Here is a 16,414-nt window from a genome sequence, read left to right on the forward strand (position 1 = left end):
TTCCTCTTCTTCGTCTTCTTCTTCCTCCTTCTCTTTCTTCTTCTTCCGCAAGGGGGTTGATGGGTTTTAAAAATTTATTTATTTTTTGGTTGAAGATTAAGAAGGGAAGAAGATGAATATGGGAAGAGAGAGGGGGGGGGAACGGACGAACAGAGGGATTTTTTTTTTTTTTTTTACTTTTCTTTATTATTTTAAAAAATATTAAATATTTTTTTAATAGAAAATAGATCTTGAATCAAGTCATGTCAGCATTTAACTGAAAAATAAACGGTCAAGTAACAGAAGGTATAACATTGCACCAAATTCTAAATATGAGGTATGACATTGTTAATTTTAAAAGATAATGTATGAAAGTATCGTGATACCAATAGTTGAGGTAATTTTTTTGTACATTATCCAAAAAGTTAAGTTGAGTTGAATGACGGATCCACTTCGAATACGTGGCGACTATTAAATTGAAGGGAATAAGTTAAATATTCATAAGCTGGGGATGTGCCGTGCAATTTTCCATTGTGACTATTACTATTTATCAGCCAAATTCCCAAACCCTCCTCTCCCACATGTCACCTGTATCTTCTCACTCACATTTCTGTCTGCGACGACAGACTCAGAGAACGGACGCAGCCGACAGCCCTCCTCAAGGTTCACACCTCTTTCTCTTGTTAACTAAGACCTATTTTTTTCTCTGTCTTTCTTTGATTCAGCTTCATATCAGAATATCCCTGATTTAAATTTTGCGTCTGTTTCTGAAAAGCTTGTTCATTTCCCAACCATGAATTGGGTTTTGTTTTTATTTAATAATTCGTGAATAAATCTGGGATTTTGAATAAATTGCTCTTGAATTTGGGTGTTCTTGTTCTCAGAAAAATATTTGGGAAATTTTGTTATTGGGTTTTGGTTTCTGGGTTTGATCTGTTTGTATGCAAGATCTGGATTTTTTTTTTTTTTTTTTTCTGCATGGATGGTAATTTTTGTTAGGATTGAGGCCAAAAAAATCATTTTGCAGATTAAAATTGCGAAAGAAAAACACTCATAGGCCTCAAATCAGCAACAGAAGTTCGAGCTGAAGGCAATCGCTGAAATGAAGAATGAAGGAACCGAGGAAACGAGTATGGAGATGGTGAAGTTGTTTTTGGAGAAAAAAGGTGAAATGGCAGTCGCCATGGATACTCTGCCGGACAAGTTCTTCGAGCCCTTCATCATGAAAGGCGTCAAAGTCGACCTCCTTGAACCCGGACGCATTGTTTGCTCCTTCAAGGTACCCCCGCGTCTGCTGAACGGGGGCAATTTCATGCACGGTGGAGCCACAGCAACCCTTGTGGATTTGGTAGGATCAGCTGCACTCCTCTCCTCTGGGGCTCCCAACTTTGGAGTTTCGGTGGAGATCAATGTGTCCTATTTGGATTCGGCTTTTCCTGGCGAGGAAGTTGAGATCGAGTCCAGGACGTTACGTGTTGGAAAAAGTGTTGGTGTTGTGAGTGTTGAGCTCAGGAAGAAGAAGACTGGGAAGATTATTGCGCAGGGCCGTCATACCAAGTACCTTGCTGTTTCTAGCAAACTATGAACAGCTTGGAATTTGAACGAGACATTATTCAGTCAGTATTATGTGAAAGATTTCTCGACGTCGAATAATTTTTTCTGTAGTGAATTGTAATGCAAGCAATGATCAATTGAATCTCTCAGATTGATACAAATGGTTAAGAATAATTTTTTAGATCGGTAAAAGCTCCAATCTTCAAATTGTACTCCTCAGACTGATACAATTGTTAAAAACCAGTCGATGCTTCTCAAAAAATTCTTAAAAACAGAACAGATTATCGGTTAACCTTTCGATCATAACACGATAAAACAGATTCACGAATACGTTAACCAAATTCAAGAAAACAGCTTTTACTATTTGAGTCATGGTTCGTCAAAATCGTATCCATCGTCGTTATTGTATCCCTCCTCGTAATTGCATTCTTCATCATAATTGTACCTGCTATATTCGTCGCTTGCAACATATGTATCATCTTCATAGCCTTTTCCGGCTTCAACCTCTTTACTGTATGTATTTTCACGTTCGAGCTCCTCATCACGACTGCCTTCAAAACTATTCCTCCTCTGATTCGACAGCTGCTCATCACGACGACTGCCACAATTAGACTCCGTGCCTCCTTCAAATCCAGGTCCCTGGAAAACAGACGGAGAAAAGGGTCAGATTCAGCAAATTTGGGATACATTGAAAAGTTCTAAAACCTACAAGGATGGAACTACATTGCAAAATCAGTATAGATGGCCAAGAATCTATTAACCATATAATGAGATAAAAAATTCCCTACTTCCTAAAGTCTTCCATCAGCTGCCCGATTAACGAACAGCCTGTATAATTGATCATTCTGGTAAAACACCAGACTGATTTTCAGATACCATTGTCAAGCCTTAATCAATCCTTAATCACCATCTTCTAAAGATCACGGTTTTACACATTTAAGTTTTATCCTGCCATAGTTTGTACAACTCTGATGGACCTTTACCCACTAAACAGAAATTTTGGCGTCTGCCCACTGACCGCATAAACATACTAATATTTGACCTTTCAAAAAATTAACGAATTAACGAGCAACTAGACCTTAAATATTTGACCCTTCAAAAAAACTAGACCTTAAATGTTTGATATAAGCACAATACAAGGAATTGCACAGCCATGAGTAAGGCAAGAATGATTCTAAAATAAGCCAGCGAAAAAGATACTTACAAGGTCTTCATTTAATTTCTTCAAAGCATCGAAGTCGATTTTTGAACTCAGCCTCTGCAAAATAAAAAAATGCCACGTTAGTAATTGTTGAATAATACAAGTATATGACTTAAAAATAGCCCATCCAGTGTAACCACCAGTTAATTCACTTACCTCTTTATTCATCCCAGTAGAAACTTTGGCGGCTTTTTCTTGAGGTGCAGCTTTCTTGGCTTTTCTGGCTCGTTTTCTATTCCTTCCCTACCAAATTTTACCGTTGTATGTACAAAATTAGAAATCAATGATTAAGACTCAATGCTGGCAGTAAAACAAAGACAGATAACAAAAGAACAAAACTAAAAAATAAATCAAATGCGAATAAGATTAAAAAAAAGTTTAAACCATTTAACCAGTATCCAAATACTACTTTGGAAGCAGGAGCGACTCCAATAACAGTTCATAATTTAGGCAAGAACGACAAAGAATGGTGAATAAACTGAATGAATCTTCCAAAGCATAATCTTTAGAGTACAAAGCACAAATGACAGTCTAGAATATACGAAGATAAACTCAAGGGAAGTAAAGATTTGGATGAACCACACAGCTAGCCATGTGACGTGATTTAATGAATCGATCCAAGGTTTAGTTAGAAGGTCCTACTTTAAAAGGCATAACTTTACTGCAAAGAAATGCATAAAAAAAAGTGCAAGCAAGACACCAGTCCTAAGACATATACACTATCATTCTAACACAACAGATTACGAAAACTGAAATTGGCATTTGGTGGGCTTTTCAGATTCAGAACTGGCTGTTTTATGTGTTTAGGGTCTTAAAAGAAATATAGTTTGTAGATTAGCCATAGTTTCAAAGATTAGGACTAAAAAACAGGTTAATTGTCTGGAAGACCAAGGATTGTTGCAAATTTTAGTTATCAGCATGTTTTTCGAATTTGGGGACTAAAAGTTAGAGAAACCAGAAAGAAAAGAGAGATCAAAGATTAGGGTTTTTGAATCAAGCATGAAAAGAGAGACTATAAAAGTACAAAGAGAGAGAATTGAGAACTTCCAAAAAATCACTGAGCTAAAAAGTAAAGGAAGAATGAAGAGGCAAAGAGTGGAAGGGAGAAAACCAGAAACCCCTACAAAGAAAATGTATACTACTACGGTCATGATCAAATGCAAAATCTCATGGATCGTTCACTCTGAACAGTCGTGACCAACAAAAACATAGACGAAAAATAAGAACAAAACCTTCGAAAAACAGAAACTATGAAATTCCCTAACATTGCAACAAATCCTTGTGAAAACAATTGTGTCAAAACTTATAAACTTGCAAAGGCATTACCTGATCGTAGTCCTTGTTGAGTACTTCCCAAATGATTCTTTTAAACCGCGCCGCCTCCTTGCTGTTAAGGTACCCAGCAACCTAAAAAACAGAAGCATGAGTTCTTCCATATCGAAATTCACAAACGCAAAAACAGAAGCAACAATCAAATACGAACCTAAATCGCTATACCGACTACCGAGTAGGGTATGATGGAAGTGTTCTCTGATGGGCAAGTGGGTATAACTTTCAGGATCTCTGCTTTTGTCTTTCATTAGATTTTTCCCCTTAATTATCAGACATGAAAAATGTGTTCGATTGTCATGAACCAAGAACGAATCTTTTCACAATAACAACGAATGACAATTGCAACAACATCGACATGCAAACTAAATTATTATTATCATCGAAAATTTTGAACGCCTACCCTTCAATTCATCAGATTATGGAACACGGGCAAACACAATTCAACGAAAACAATTCAGAAATTTGAAAAGAAGAATAAGAAAGCATCAAAGCAATGCATGCATTATCTGCATACCTCGGAGTCGTCGATATCAGAGAGGCTTTCTGAGACATGGCCATCCGCTGTTGACATCGCCGCTTGCCGCCTTCTTCTGCAAGCTCTCGGTTCTTTTGAACTTTATGTAAATTTAGGTCTTGGGTTTTCCTGTTTTCGTGGAACTAGTATTTATATCGACAGTAATGTCGGCGACCAAACGTAAACTTGTTTGAGTCTCCGAACGAACCGACCTAGTTCGGCTTCCTTGTTAGAATTGGATGGAATGAATACGGATCCTCGCCGGATCCGTTTTGTGAGAATTTGAGCATCCGTAAATCGTATTCGTTAATTGTATATTATGCGGACAAAAATTATTTTAAATATTTTTATTTAAAATTAAATACAAACAGTACTTGATAAAAATTAATCGTATGATATACGATAAACGGATACAATTTACAGATTTCCAGGATCTTCACCCAAATAATCCAAGATAATTCTGTTGGGGATGGAATGCTCGAGCCCCATGTTTTTTTTTTTTCAAGGCAAAGATTCAAGTTTCATTTTTCTTATTTTTTATTTTGATGGAAAAGGTAATCACACATTAAAAGCCCAAAATCCAAAGGGCCACTACAAGTAGGAGGCCCAAAATAACAAGGCAAACTACCATTCTTACGTAATGTATTCATCTAAAGACTACATAAAAGGAAAGAGTTTGAACCTGAAACGCAGTGTGTCGAAAAGGAAGACCTTCTCCACAAGGGTAGAGTAACTTAGTTTAAAGAGAATAATGAGGCAAACTTTTTATTTGCTACCTTAACTATTATCCAACTTTAAATTTGTTACCTGAAAAACAATATCAAACCCGAAATAATGATTGTAATTTATTTTAGTTTGCCCTCACAGCATCAATTCAATCAAAATCTTCACCAAATAAAAATTTTCATTTAAAATGAATCATGTACACCGCACATGCCTCTCATATAAGGTTGTTTCAGTCCTTTCACATTCAAGATTGACATGGACGACATTTTTCTCCTTTTGCCACTAAACATGAGCTTCCCCTTCCTAAAAACTTAGGGTCCTCCAAATCATTTCAATTGTTGCCTAATTTTAGGGTGGAAAGCTCATATTTGAATTCAAAAGGAGTAAGTATTATGAAAATTAGACTTGAATCGTGAAAGGACCGTAACGCTCTATAACAAATATACTTATAATTTTGAGTTTGTTTTTGTTTTTGTTCTTCAGGTAAAAAATTGAAATTTAGATAAAAGTTAAGGTAGCAAATAAAAAATTTGCTTTTACTTCATTATTTTGTTTATACTGCTCAATTATTGACCAAAAAAAGGTCTTAAATTTAATATCTGAAAATTAAATTAAGATTGTGTGGAGGGAATTCAGATCTGACATGCTATTCCCCTGCCACTACCAAAAGCCAATTCTAAAGTACAATTACAAATAATTAATTAAATATGTATTATACAAATTGACTCCAGTAGAATCAAAACATACAAACTATAGACAAATCCAATTTTCTTGCCTTCATCCCATACTAATATACACATTGCAAACACCCTTCTCATAAAATTTAATTACACTAATTAACTAGCAAATAAACATACAACAAAAATCAAAATCAACTCAGCAGCAGCTCAGCTCAGACTCAGACACTTAATCTCATACATCAAGAGCGGCTACAAATGCTTAACATATATTACGTACATAACTCGAGCACTAATTAGCACGAAGATGACATAGATAGGGTTGTGGCGGATGATGTTCTGCTCGGCGATGATGAAGAAGTCTGCTTCAACGCCACGGTTGGCAGAATGCAAGTTTTTCTCCTCTCTTGTTCCTTAATCAGCTCCCCGGAAAACATTTCTAGCTTCTCCACATTTGTGCTCTGCACCATTTTTTTACCTTGGAATAGTACGGATTCCACATTTTTTTGTGACAACATTTCATCTGTCAAGGCCAGCATGTCTATTTTGTTCCTATTTTTGTCGTTGGGGTTTTGGTGGCCTCCATACATTTTCGATATGATTCCGTTGGCTTGCACGCGGACATAATTGGTTGCTCTGGATTGTCCAAATGCCATTGAAACGGCTTGATCAACCTTTAATTTAGAACAAAAGAACAAAATGATTAGTTGGGTTACCTAATCATAAAGAAAATTAAATTAATTGAGCACCAAATATGCTTTAAGATTTATTTTGTACAAAATATTTTAATTTTTAACCACCAAAATAAAAATATTGCATAAAGAGCCAAGAGAGCCTCTTTGTTTATTTTAGCTAATAAAAAAAGTTCTTAATAATTAAGTGACCCCTTTATCATGGTAGTGTGCTCGGTACATAAGATAAAACACTACATGTTATTATACAATTAAGAGAATTTTTATTTTCAAGTATCTTGTAATTGTACGGTGACATGAGGTGATTTGCTACGATGATGCATCCACCGTTCACATTAGAAAATCAAATAATTACTTTCACATAAATTTTAACAATGCAGATAAAAAATAAAAGAAAAAAGGATCATAATTCTTACCAAATCTGAAGTTCCTTCACCGGCGATCCTCAAACAGCCAGAAGGCGACAAATTTCCAAACTGGGACTCTCCATTTCCAAGCGACACCACTAACAGATCTTCAACATCGTTACAGAAAGGAAACTCCTGCTTATTATTCAGCACGTGCGTAATAGCCGCAGCCGTCGGATTGTTCATTGCGATCCCTCCATCAACGGCCATGATCTTCGTTCTGCAATCCACCGACCTCACCTCAACGGCAGGTTGAGACGACGTGGCAGCGCACACGTCCATGATCTTAAAATCGTAGCTGTCCATCTCCACCGCGTCCGCCCGCGAAAACAAGAAGGGCGCGCGGGAGGACATGTCGTAGCATGGGATCAGCACCGACTTCAGCGTGTCCCTGAGAGTCAACTGCTCCCCGAAAGTCTTCCGAAAGAGCTTCTCCCTCTCCTTCTCCGCCTTCGCCGGCCGGAAAACCCGCTGGAAAATCCCCCCTGGCAACGACTTGAAGATCTTGCGGCGGTTCTGGAGGAGGAAGTCGAGGGCTTCTTTGGCGGTGAACATGGGTCGGGTCGACCCGTCTTTCAATCCCCGGGTGAAGAGGAGGGCGGCGAGAATGCCTCCGGCGCCCGACCCTGAAACGACGTCGAAGAAGTCGGAAATGGCTGCATTAGAATCACCGGACTTGCGGCGGAGAGAGGACTCGAGGTGGGAGAGCGCGTTGGCGGCGAGGATGCCATCGGTGGCTCCGGCAGCGTCGATGGCGAGGATTCGGACTTTTCCGGTGACTTGTTTGCTAGAATGCATGTGGTGGAGAGGAGTCGATAGATCGGCGCGGTTGGGGTCGGAGACATTGTGAGGTTTTGTGCTTGGTGGGTTTCCGAAGAGGAAGTTGTTCTCGAGAATCGAGAAGATTTCATAGGAGAGCTTGTCGACGTCGAGCAAGTTTGTGTCAATGTTGAGCATGGGAGCCGCCATTTTTGTAGATTTAATGCAAAAGAAGACCAGCGTACGTGCTGAAAATATAGGTAAGGATTTTAGCTTATAGATTCTTAGCTAAGTACTGGGTAGAAGTGCTTTTAGAAGATATTGACTTGTTGTGTTGTGGATGATGATGATGAAGATGGGTAGGGAGTAGGAGGGTTTATATAGGTGGTGGGATTTGAAGAGGTACGTGCGGGAAGTTTGTGGATGTGTGGGAGTGATATTTTTAATATTGGGTCGAATGTTATTTGTGACCCTCTTGGAACATTCTTAGGTACATAGCTGCGTACCATACGACCAAGTGAGCTTTCTTTAATTCATAAAAAAAAAAAAATGCAGCTGTAGAATGTTGGAGGAGGGTGCTATGAAACCGCCGTATGATCTCTAAAAAATTTGTATTGATCATTAGGAGGGGAGAAAATATTTTTTTAGAGGGGGTTTTGGCGTTTTTGAATGGTAACTATTCTCAACATTGATTCAAAGGAGGACCGCTACCGATTGACTCTAAAGAAGAGATTGTATGCCAAGATAGAGGCATAAAAAAGAAGTTTAGCTTACAGCAAACACCTAAATCTCGCTCCATACTACACGAAAAATAAATTAGCCCACTCCTGTATAAATTCTTAGCCAATGGGTTGATCCTTGGCTCATCATTGGTGTTAGTTATGAAATAGAAAGTGTTATTTTGCGGTGAAATCTTTAGTTTTACTTCATTTTATATTTTATATAGCATTCCAGCCGTAGAATTTAATTGATTTGGGGTGCAATTTAAAAGTTTGAATATTAATATTGAGGAGTGAGGGCTAGAAGATAAATGATTGATCCCATAAATAATCTTATCGTGATGCCTTGTACCAAAATGTCCGTGGTACCTTGCTATCTTACCTCTCTGGCAGATATATAGAACATGGAATTGGAAGGGATCGATGGGAGTACTTGAGGGATACAAACCCAGCTACACCCAAATAAGAAATTAATGCTTTATTGGAACTTCAACTTCATCTCCTTTCTTTCGCACCGTCTCCTTTACTTATGGAAGTACTAGCCAGTACTACTTCTAAGCGCCATGTTTCTTTCAAATTTCAATCTTCTACAGTCATCATGTTCAAAATTTCAAATATAACTTTTAGGGTTTCAAGTTTAGCGTTTAGGGTTTCTTTTCACTCCGTGTATGTGTATAGATACATTCAATGGAGTTTCACATTCAGACGTTTTACGTGTCTCTGATAAGAATCATCGTCATTGTTATGTAATTAAAACGGAAAAAAAAACTGTTTATACCTTAGATTATAAAACGTTCCTATTTGAATTTAATGATCATCCATCGTATGTATGTAGTGAACAAACATCAAATTCATGACTCCCTAAAGCATTTTCCCTTGAATAGATTACATAATACTGCTCAATGCAAATGAAAATATATTTGTTTTCGGCTGGAGACAGATCGATCCAAAGTGAACTTTTAATATGTGAATGTGATCGTCTCCAATAGGATCTAAACTGCCCAATTGTCATATATAGATAGACAGCCATATCGAGTTGAGCCCCTCCTCCGAAGAGAGCGACTAATCAAATACTACGTACATTACTCTCTCTCTCTCTCTCTCTCTCTCTCTCTCTCTCACTAGAGTAGAGTAGTACTATCTGGCTCTTCAGTCTTCTGATGGTTGATAAGCCATGTTAACTGAGAATGCTTGTAGGTCCTAATAACACGTGGGTGTTCGTATGATTCTTTAATTTCTTTTTATTTCTTCACCGGCTTCGATCTCCATGTACGGAGGAACCGACATTTTCTGCCAGATATCTCACATATCTCTCATGCATCTTTACTACAACTTTTGTTTTAAGATGCATGCATGATATACATGTTAATGCTATTTTGTCATACTAAGTTTGAATTTACATACGGTTTCACTTATCATGAATAAACATTCTAATTTACGCTGTAATACTTATTTTGAAAGTTTAGTAAATGTGACTTTATTACTTCATTACAAATGACAGCATATCCACATACTAATAACAGTAAGGGGTCGTTTGATGAACTCTCAAAGAAAGTTTGCTCTTGTTCATTATACAATTTAGTGATTAAATTCTATGATAGAAAACTTCATTCTAATCATTGGTAAAGATGACTTTTAGACTAAAACCATGAATAAGATCAAAATATAATTTTAGTACCTTGATACATTAATAACCTCATTTATTAATAACATTTTTATTTTTTAATTATTTCTCTTTTTAGGAATAAATTATATCATTTCATTTGTCGTAATATATTTTATTGTAAACATTTAGATAAACTAATTTTTGTATATACAATATATTTCGATGTACTTTGTCTTCTTCATTGAGGTACATTAAATTCATTATAATACATTTTCAGTGCATACATTTAGGTACACACATTTCGGTACATACATTTCGATACAAACATTTAGGTACATTAATTCAATATAATACATTTTGGTACATTAATTCAATATAATACATTTCGGTGCATGCATTTTGGTACACACATTTTGTGACATTCCATATCGCCTAGGGGTGTGATCCTTATATGTATATTCTCATCCCTACCTAGCACGAGGCCTTTTGGGAGCTCACTGGCTTCGGGTTCCGTAGGAACTCCGAAGTTAAGCGAGAAGGGGGCTAGAGCAATCCCATGATGGGTGACCCATTGGGAAGTTGCTCATGAGTTCCCAAAACAAAACCGTGAGGGAATGGTAAGCCCAAAACGAACAATATCGTGCTACGGTGGTGGAGCGGGCCCGAGATGTGGTGGGGCCCAGACCGGGATGTGACAATTTGGTATCAGAGCCTAACCCTGATCGCGTGTGTGCCGACGAGGACATCAGGCCCCTAAGGGGGGTGGATTGTAACCTCCCACATCGCCTAGGGGAGTGATCCTTATATGCATATTCTCATCCCTACCTAGCAGGAGGTCTTTTGGGAGCTCACTGACTTCTAGTTCCGTAGGAACTCCGAAGTTAAGCGAGAAAGGGGCTAGAGCAATCCCATGATGGGTGACCCACTGGGAAGTTGCTCGTGAGTTTCCAAAAACAAAACCGTGAGGGAATGGTAAGCCCAAAGCGGACAATATCATGCTACGGTGGTGGAGCGGGCCCAGGAAGTTATCCGCCCGGGGCCGGGATATGACAATTTGGTATCAGAGCCTAACCCTGGTCGTGTGTGCCCCGATGAGGACGTCGAGCCCCTAAGGGGGGTGGATTGTGACATCCCACATCGCCCAGGGGTGTGATCCTTATATGTATATTCTCATCCCTACCTAGCATGAGACCTTTTGGGAGTTCACTGGCTTCGAGTTCCGTATGAACTCCGAAGTTAAGCGAGAATGGGGTTAGAGCAATCCCATGATGGGTGACCCATTGGGAAGTTGCTCGTGAGTTCCCAAAAACAAAACTGTGAGGGAATGGTAAGCCCAAAGCGGACAATATCGTGCTACGGTGGTGGAGCGGGCCCGAGATGTGATGGGGTCCAGGCGGGGATGTGACACATTTAGGTACATTAATTCAATATAATACATTTCGGTGCGTATATTTCAGTACATACATTTCAGTTCTAACATTTAAATACATTAGTTCAATATAATAAATTTTGGTACTAACATTTAGGTACATTAATTGAGTCTTTCAAGTTTGAAGAATGTCAAATAAAATTAATAAATTAAAAAAAAAAACTTTTTTTTTGGTAAAAAAATAAATTAAAATTTGTATATTAATAAATTTAAATATTTAATGGGAGACATTAAATAAAATGCACATTAATTATTTTGAATTAAGATTATATCAAGGGACTATAATCAATATGTAATCTAACACTACGTTTATTTTAAATTTCAATCTTTTTAAAGGATTAAAGTTAAAAAACCTCATTCTATGAATGTTCTCTGCTCACAACAAGATCAAATGTAAAGATGTTTAGCAAATTACCCACTAAACCATGATCTCACGGAAACAAATTTCTAAATCCGCCATTGAACAATGTGTTGATTGAAGAGTGAAAACTACTTCTCAATGAATTATGAATATACCCCTACAACATTAATTTGAGCTATCCATGAGCAGTTGTCTCAATATGTAAGCGTATCTCTTCAGATTTTGATACATTCAATCGTCAAGAGATAGTGGCTAGCATGGCATTCATCTTGTCAATTACAGTTGTCCGGCCGGGCCCCGTACCCAAACCTGCAGGTGAGTTGTGTACGGAAATTTAGTGAGACTTGTAAAATGGCAACAAGTAGCACCCTCCTCCTCATTGATATCTCCCATGATTAATCCTCTCTAGCCATATATATATATATATATATATATATATATATATATATATATCAATCACGGTGTCACACGTACTTTTACCTCATTGACGTTGTCCAATAAATTGTCAAATGTTTCAAAGTCTCTGGCTGCAGCTGCTGCAAACCCCCAATAATTTTTGGTGTTGACACATTTGGCTCTACCTCTATGTCATGTCAAGTTGTCAACAAAATAGAGAGGAAGGACCTCCAACCATAAAAAATAACTAAGTGATGATAATATAAAAGAGCTAATGAAGTGATGATCCCACCGGTTGGTTAGAACCAGCTTTCTTTTGACCTACTTAAAGTTTCTATATATTTTGTTCAGCACTATGTACGTGGTTGGCTCCTCCCAAGATGCTTCTCATTGTCCAATCCCTCTTCTTTCATTCAAACTACCGGCACACTGTTCTTTTTTTCTTTTGTTATTGTAATTGTGCACGAGCTCCCGCAAAATATAGGTCCCAACGTTTTATTCTTCTTTGTGATGGAAACTTTTCTTTTCTCCATTTTAATATGAGTGATGTTCCCCTTTTTATTAATTATATAGCATTGTATTATTGTATATATCTACCTTAACTAAATCACATTTTACAAAAAGAAATGAAGATACATACTCATTCCAACCCTTTCCTTCAAAGGAAGGAATACAGAAGAATAAGAAAATTAAACTCCCATGAGATGGTTTTATGATATTTTTCTGTCTATCTTTTTCATCAAGTAACTTTCATCATCGGTACATTATGAACATTAGTTGGTGATAAAAATCACTTGTTTCTATCTTAAGCAAAATATTCAATTTGACCGTGATGTTCAACATTTTCTTTTATCTAAGTGAATGGTATTTAGGTATTCTCTTAGTCATGTGTTATTTGGAGAAGTGCATTTGAATCACTTACACAAGATTTTCAACCCCTTACTCTAATCAGCTAAACCACTTGGACTACTTTCTGAAGTCTGTTTTCTTCATCAAATAGTGTTACATTTGACTAGTAAGGGAAAGACTCTTTACTAAGTGACATCTATGTGTTTAATTTAGTGACAGGCAGAATCATCTGATGCATTGAGTTGTTAGACATGTTAGAATTGATTAAACAGTGTGTTAGTATTTACAATACACAACAACTATTACATAATTTCTCTCTTTTCTTCTTCATTTTCTCTTAACTTCTCAAATCCTATAATATAGTTTATACCCTTTACTAAAAAAAGTATGTAAGGTTTTCGTTGCTCAAGCTTTCATTTTATGAAATGCCATCTTTTACAAGAAAAACAAGTGTGCCGATACTAAATTTTTCAAACTTTTTTTATCAGACCATCCCATAAATATGGCTAGACAAATAAAAGCTTTTCAAAAAACACCTACAAGTACATAAAATCGTATAATTTACAATTCTGATTTATACTCAGACAACAGAACCAATAAACCAATAAATGGACTATATAGTAAGAGAACGAACCAATAAATGGACTATATAGTAAGAGAACAATTCCGGTTTTGTTAAGTCTTCCACGTTCTTTTTCCTTTTTTATGTTTAAGCCTTCCAAGTTCATTGTCCCTTTATATTATATGCTCATGCATACCAAATTTTCTGAAAAGGTGCATTCATGGTTTGCAATTCCATGAGGACCATATTGATTTCCATTTAGATCTATTGACCTACTGCACTTTCGTGACGGCTTCCTCAACCAACACTACAGTACTCACCACCGACGCTCAAAAATCGAATTCACCATAAAACATTATAAACATCCTAAGTTTCCATGAGTTGTCCCAACAAAAACAGCAAAAGATACACGAACGAAATCTGCGGCCGATATTTTGTGCCGAGCCGAGTGGGGACACCGCCAAATGAATCGGTTGGTAGAAGTAGATTTCGGCCCAGAACTCGATCAGTAGAAAACAACGTCATGATGAACGTTGTTCACCACGTATTCTAGTCCTTGTCCCCCTTGCTAGTTCAATATTTTTATCTAACTACAATCTTAATCATTTGTTTAAGACCAACTTTTTTATTTCCACCCGACAAGGGATTGTTGGTGTCATAATCATGTGTTTAATTACATCTTTAATCATTTTGGGTTAGTTAAATAACGCTGCTTGATTTCAATATGGGTTTTATGATTTTAAATAGTCAAATTTGTCTGATGGTGTGGATAGAGTGGAATAATCTTAAAGCAGAGGTTACGTATTTTAATGAGTTTAATTGTTGTACTATTATATGCCATATGGTATTGTAATCTTAAAGCAGAGGTTACATAAAGTTGGGTTAAAATATTAATTAGTACAATAATGTAAAATGTGTCTGAGGTTGATTTTGGACCTTTGGAGAGGTCCAAAAAATGTCACAAGCTAGTAATATTTGTATATTTCTATTAGAAGAGGTAGTCCAAGAATTTGACACGTATATGAAAGAGAAATTCTGCAAAGAAATCATATTTATTATTTTAAAAGAAAAGAATTACAAAAAAGAAGAGAGAATTCGGGTCCGGTTTGTAACCGAAGGCTGCATGCCATCATTGCCATGCATGGATGGCTACTTGATATATGGAGGTCCACTACTGGGACATACGTAGCCGACAGTATGCTGAATCATGCAATATATATATATGTATGTATGTACCATGAATGATGATGTTTTAAGGAGGATTACGTTGGGAGTTTCATTTAGGAGTAAAAGGAGTTAAGAATTGTGTTAGAAGCTTACATAAATATGATTAGAGACTCTAAACAGTTGAGAATTTGAGATACGCAATGCTTAAGAGTAAACTTAAAAACGAATGCTTGTTTGTTTGTGGAGGTTTCTAGTTTTAGTAAGTGGTTATATATAGCATTTGTCATGGCCTTGAGTCATGATAATTCTCTTCCCTACATATTATTTGATTATTGTTTTGGAAGCTGTTTGGGTAATTAACCTAAAGTTAAGGATTCGTTTGGTGATTTGGATTGGAGCAACCTTTCTTCTATGATATTTGAGGCAGATAACTGCCCTGGACTTGTGCAAGCAACCCACCACAAGTAAATCAGAAGCCAAACTAATTTCTTAATAAAAGTAAGTTTTATTAAAGTTATAACAGTAAAGATAAATTTTATTTAAAGTTGGGATAAAAGTATACTTTATTATATTTTTCTTTTTAAACCCAGGCCCAAAAAAACCATATTCTACCATAGAAAATTTCCTTGATCGGATCTTCCATTCAGAATTGAACACAAGATTTACGGCTTACCAAACGGGTGCTATAAACCATATAACTTTGGAAGCCTTCGACCAATTGGATGCATTGGTCATTCATGTGTAATATATGAGGCTTTCCCATAGCCTTTTTTGAGAAAATTATCAAATGGGGGTGCTTTTCACTTTTATTTATTTATTTTTTTAAACTTTCACACATTTCAATTGATTTTTGGTCATCAGACTTAATAAATTAAATAAAAATAATAGTCAAAATTAACAGAGATACAATTGTTATTCCTTATCGTGGTTTTCAGATAACATTTTGCAAGTCAAAGCCGGGTTGGATTAAGAGAGGATTAATCGGGTTTAAGTAACAAAAACATCCAAGTCCGCAGACCGTTTTGCAACAAAACAAAGAAGGCTTGCGGAACCCCTCAAACCATTTTTTTTTTTCTTTTTCAAAACTGTTTTTACTGAACCCAGTCTCACAAGAGCTCCTTACCGGAGAATAGACACTACTTTTTGTGTTTGGGTGATTGTTACGTAATTTTCACCCATGGGTTAATCGCTGGAATTTTCTCTGGTAATTTGGGGGACTGTCAATTATGCTTGTTCCATGCAACGCCAGTCATTTATTGGTGTGGTAAGATGAAGCATTACAGTTTGTGTAGTTGACGGCTTTTGCCTTCGTGCTCTTTCTGATATGCTTTTTTTATCGACGTTGGTGGTTCTGGCTGCAATGGCTTCCCGGTGGAGTACACAGTTTCGGATTGTTCCATCCATGCGGTTAGAGGGAGTTGGCAACGGTTTTTCTGATGTGTGTTTCAATGGGAGGATGGTGAGCAGTTAGTACGTAGTTATTT

General features: G+C 36.9%; 3 protein-coding genes across 3 annotated transcripts; 1 reads left to right on the forward strand and 2 right to left on the reverse strand.

Annotated features, from left to right (window-relative positions):
• The first annotated feature begins 493 nt into the window (after positions 1 to 493).
• LOC137729178 (uncharacterized) lies at positions 494 to 1,714 on the forward strand. Its single transcript, XM_068468029.1, has 2 exons — positions 494 to 642; positions 1,007 to 1,714. The coding sequence occupies exon 2, from the start codon at positions 1,082 to 1,084 to the stop codon at positions 1,562 to 1,564; it is 483 nt and encodes a 160-aa protein (XP_068324130.1). The 5' UTR covers positions 494 to 642; positions 1,007 to 1,081; the 3' UTR covers positions 1,565 to 1,714.
• Positions 1,715 to 1,737: 23 nt separating this feature from the next.
• On the reverse strand, positions 1,738 to 3,002 carry LOC137729179 (uncharacterized). Its single transcript, XM_068468030.1, has 3 exons — positions 2,891 to 3,002; positions 2,738 to 2,791; positions 1,738 to 2,172 (listed from the first exon to the last, which is right to left on the reverse strand). Exons 1-3 carry the CDS (start codon positions 2,900 to 2,902, stop codon positions 1,903 to 1,905), a joined length of 336 nt encoding a protein of 111 aa, XP_068324131.1. The 5' UTR covers positions 2,903 to 3,002; the 3' UTR covers positions 1,738 to 1,902.
• A 3,040-nt stretch (positions 3,003 to 6,042) lies between these two features.
• LOC137730067 (patatin-like protein 6) lies at positions 6,043 to 8,169 on the reverse strand. The gene is made up of 2 exons (XM_068469135.1): positions 7,092 to 8,169; positions 6,043 to 6,657 (listed from the first exon to the last, which is right to left on the reverse strand). Exons 1-2 carry the CDS (start codon positions 8,049 to 8,051, stop codon positions 6,280 to 6,282), a joined length of 1,338 nt encoding a protein of 445 aa, XP_068325236.1. The 5' UTR covers positions 8,052 to 8,169; the 3' UTR covers positions 6,043 to 6,279.
• Between the last annotated feature and the right edge of the window lie 8,245 nt (positions 8,170 to 16,414).

Source organism: Pyrus communis, chromosome 3, assembly GCF_963583255.1.
Source record: "Pyrus communis chromosome 3, drPyrComm1.1, whole genome shotgun sequence".
Lineage (NCBI taxonomy): Eukaryota > Viridiplantae > Streptophyta > Magnoliopsida > Rosales > Rosaceae > Pyrus > Pyrus communis.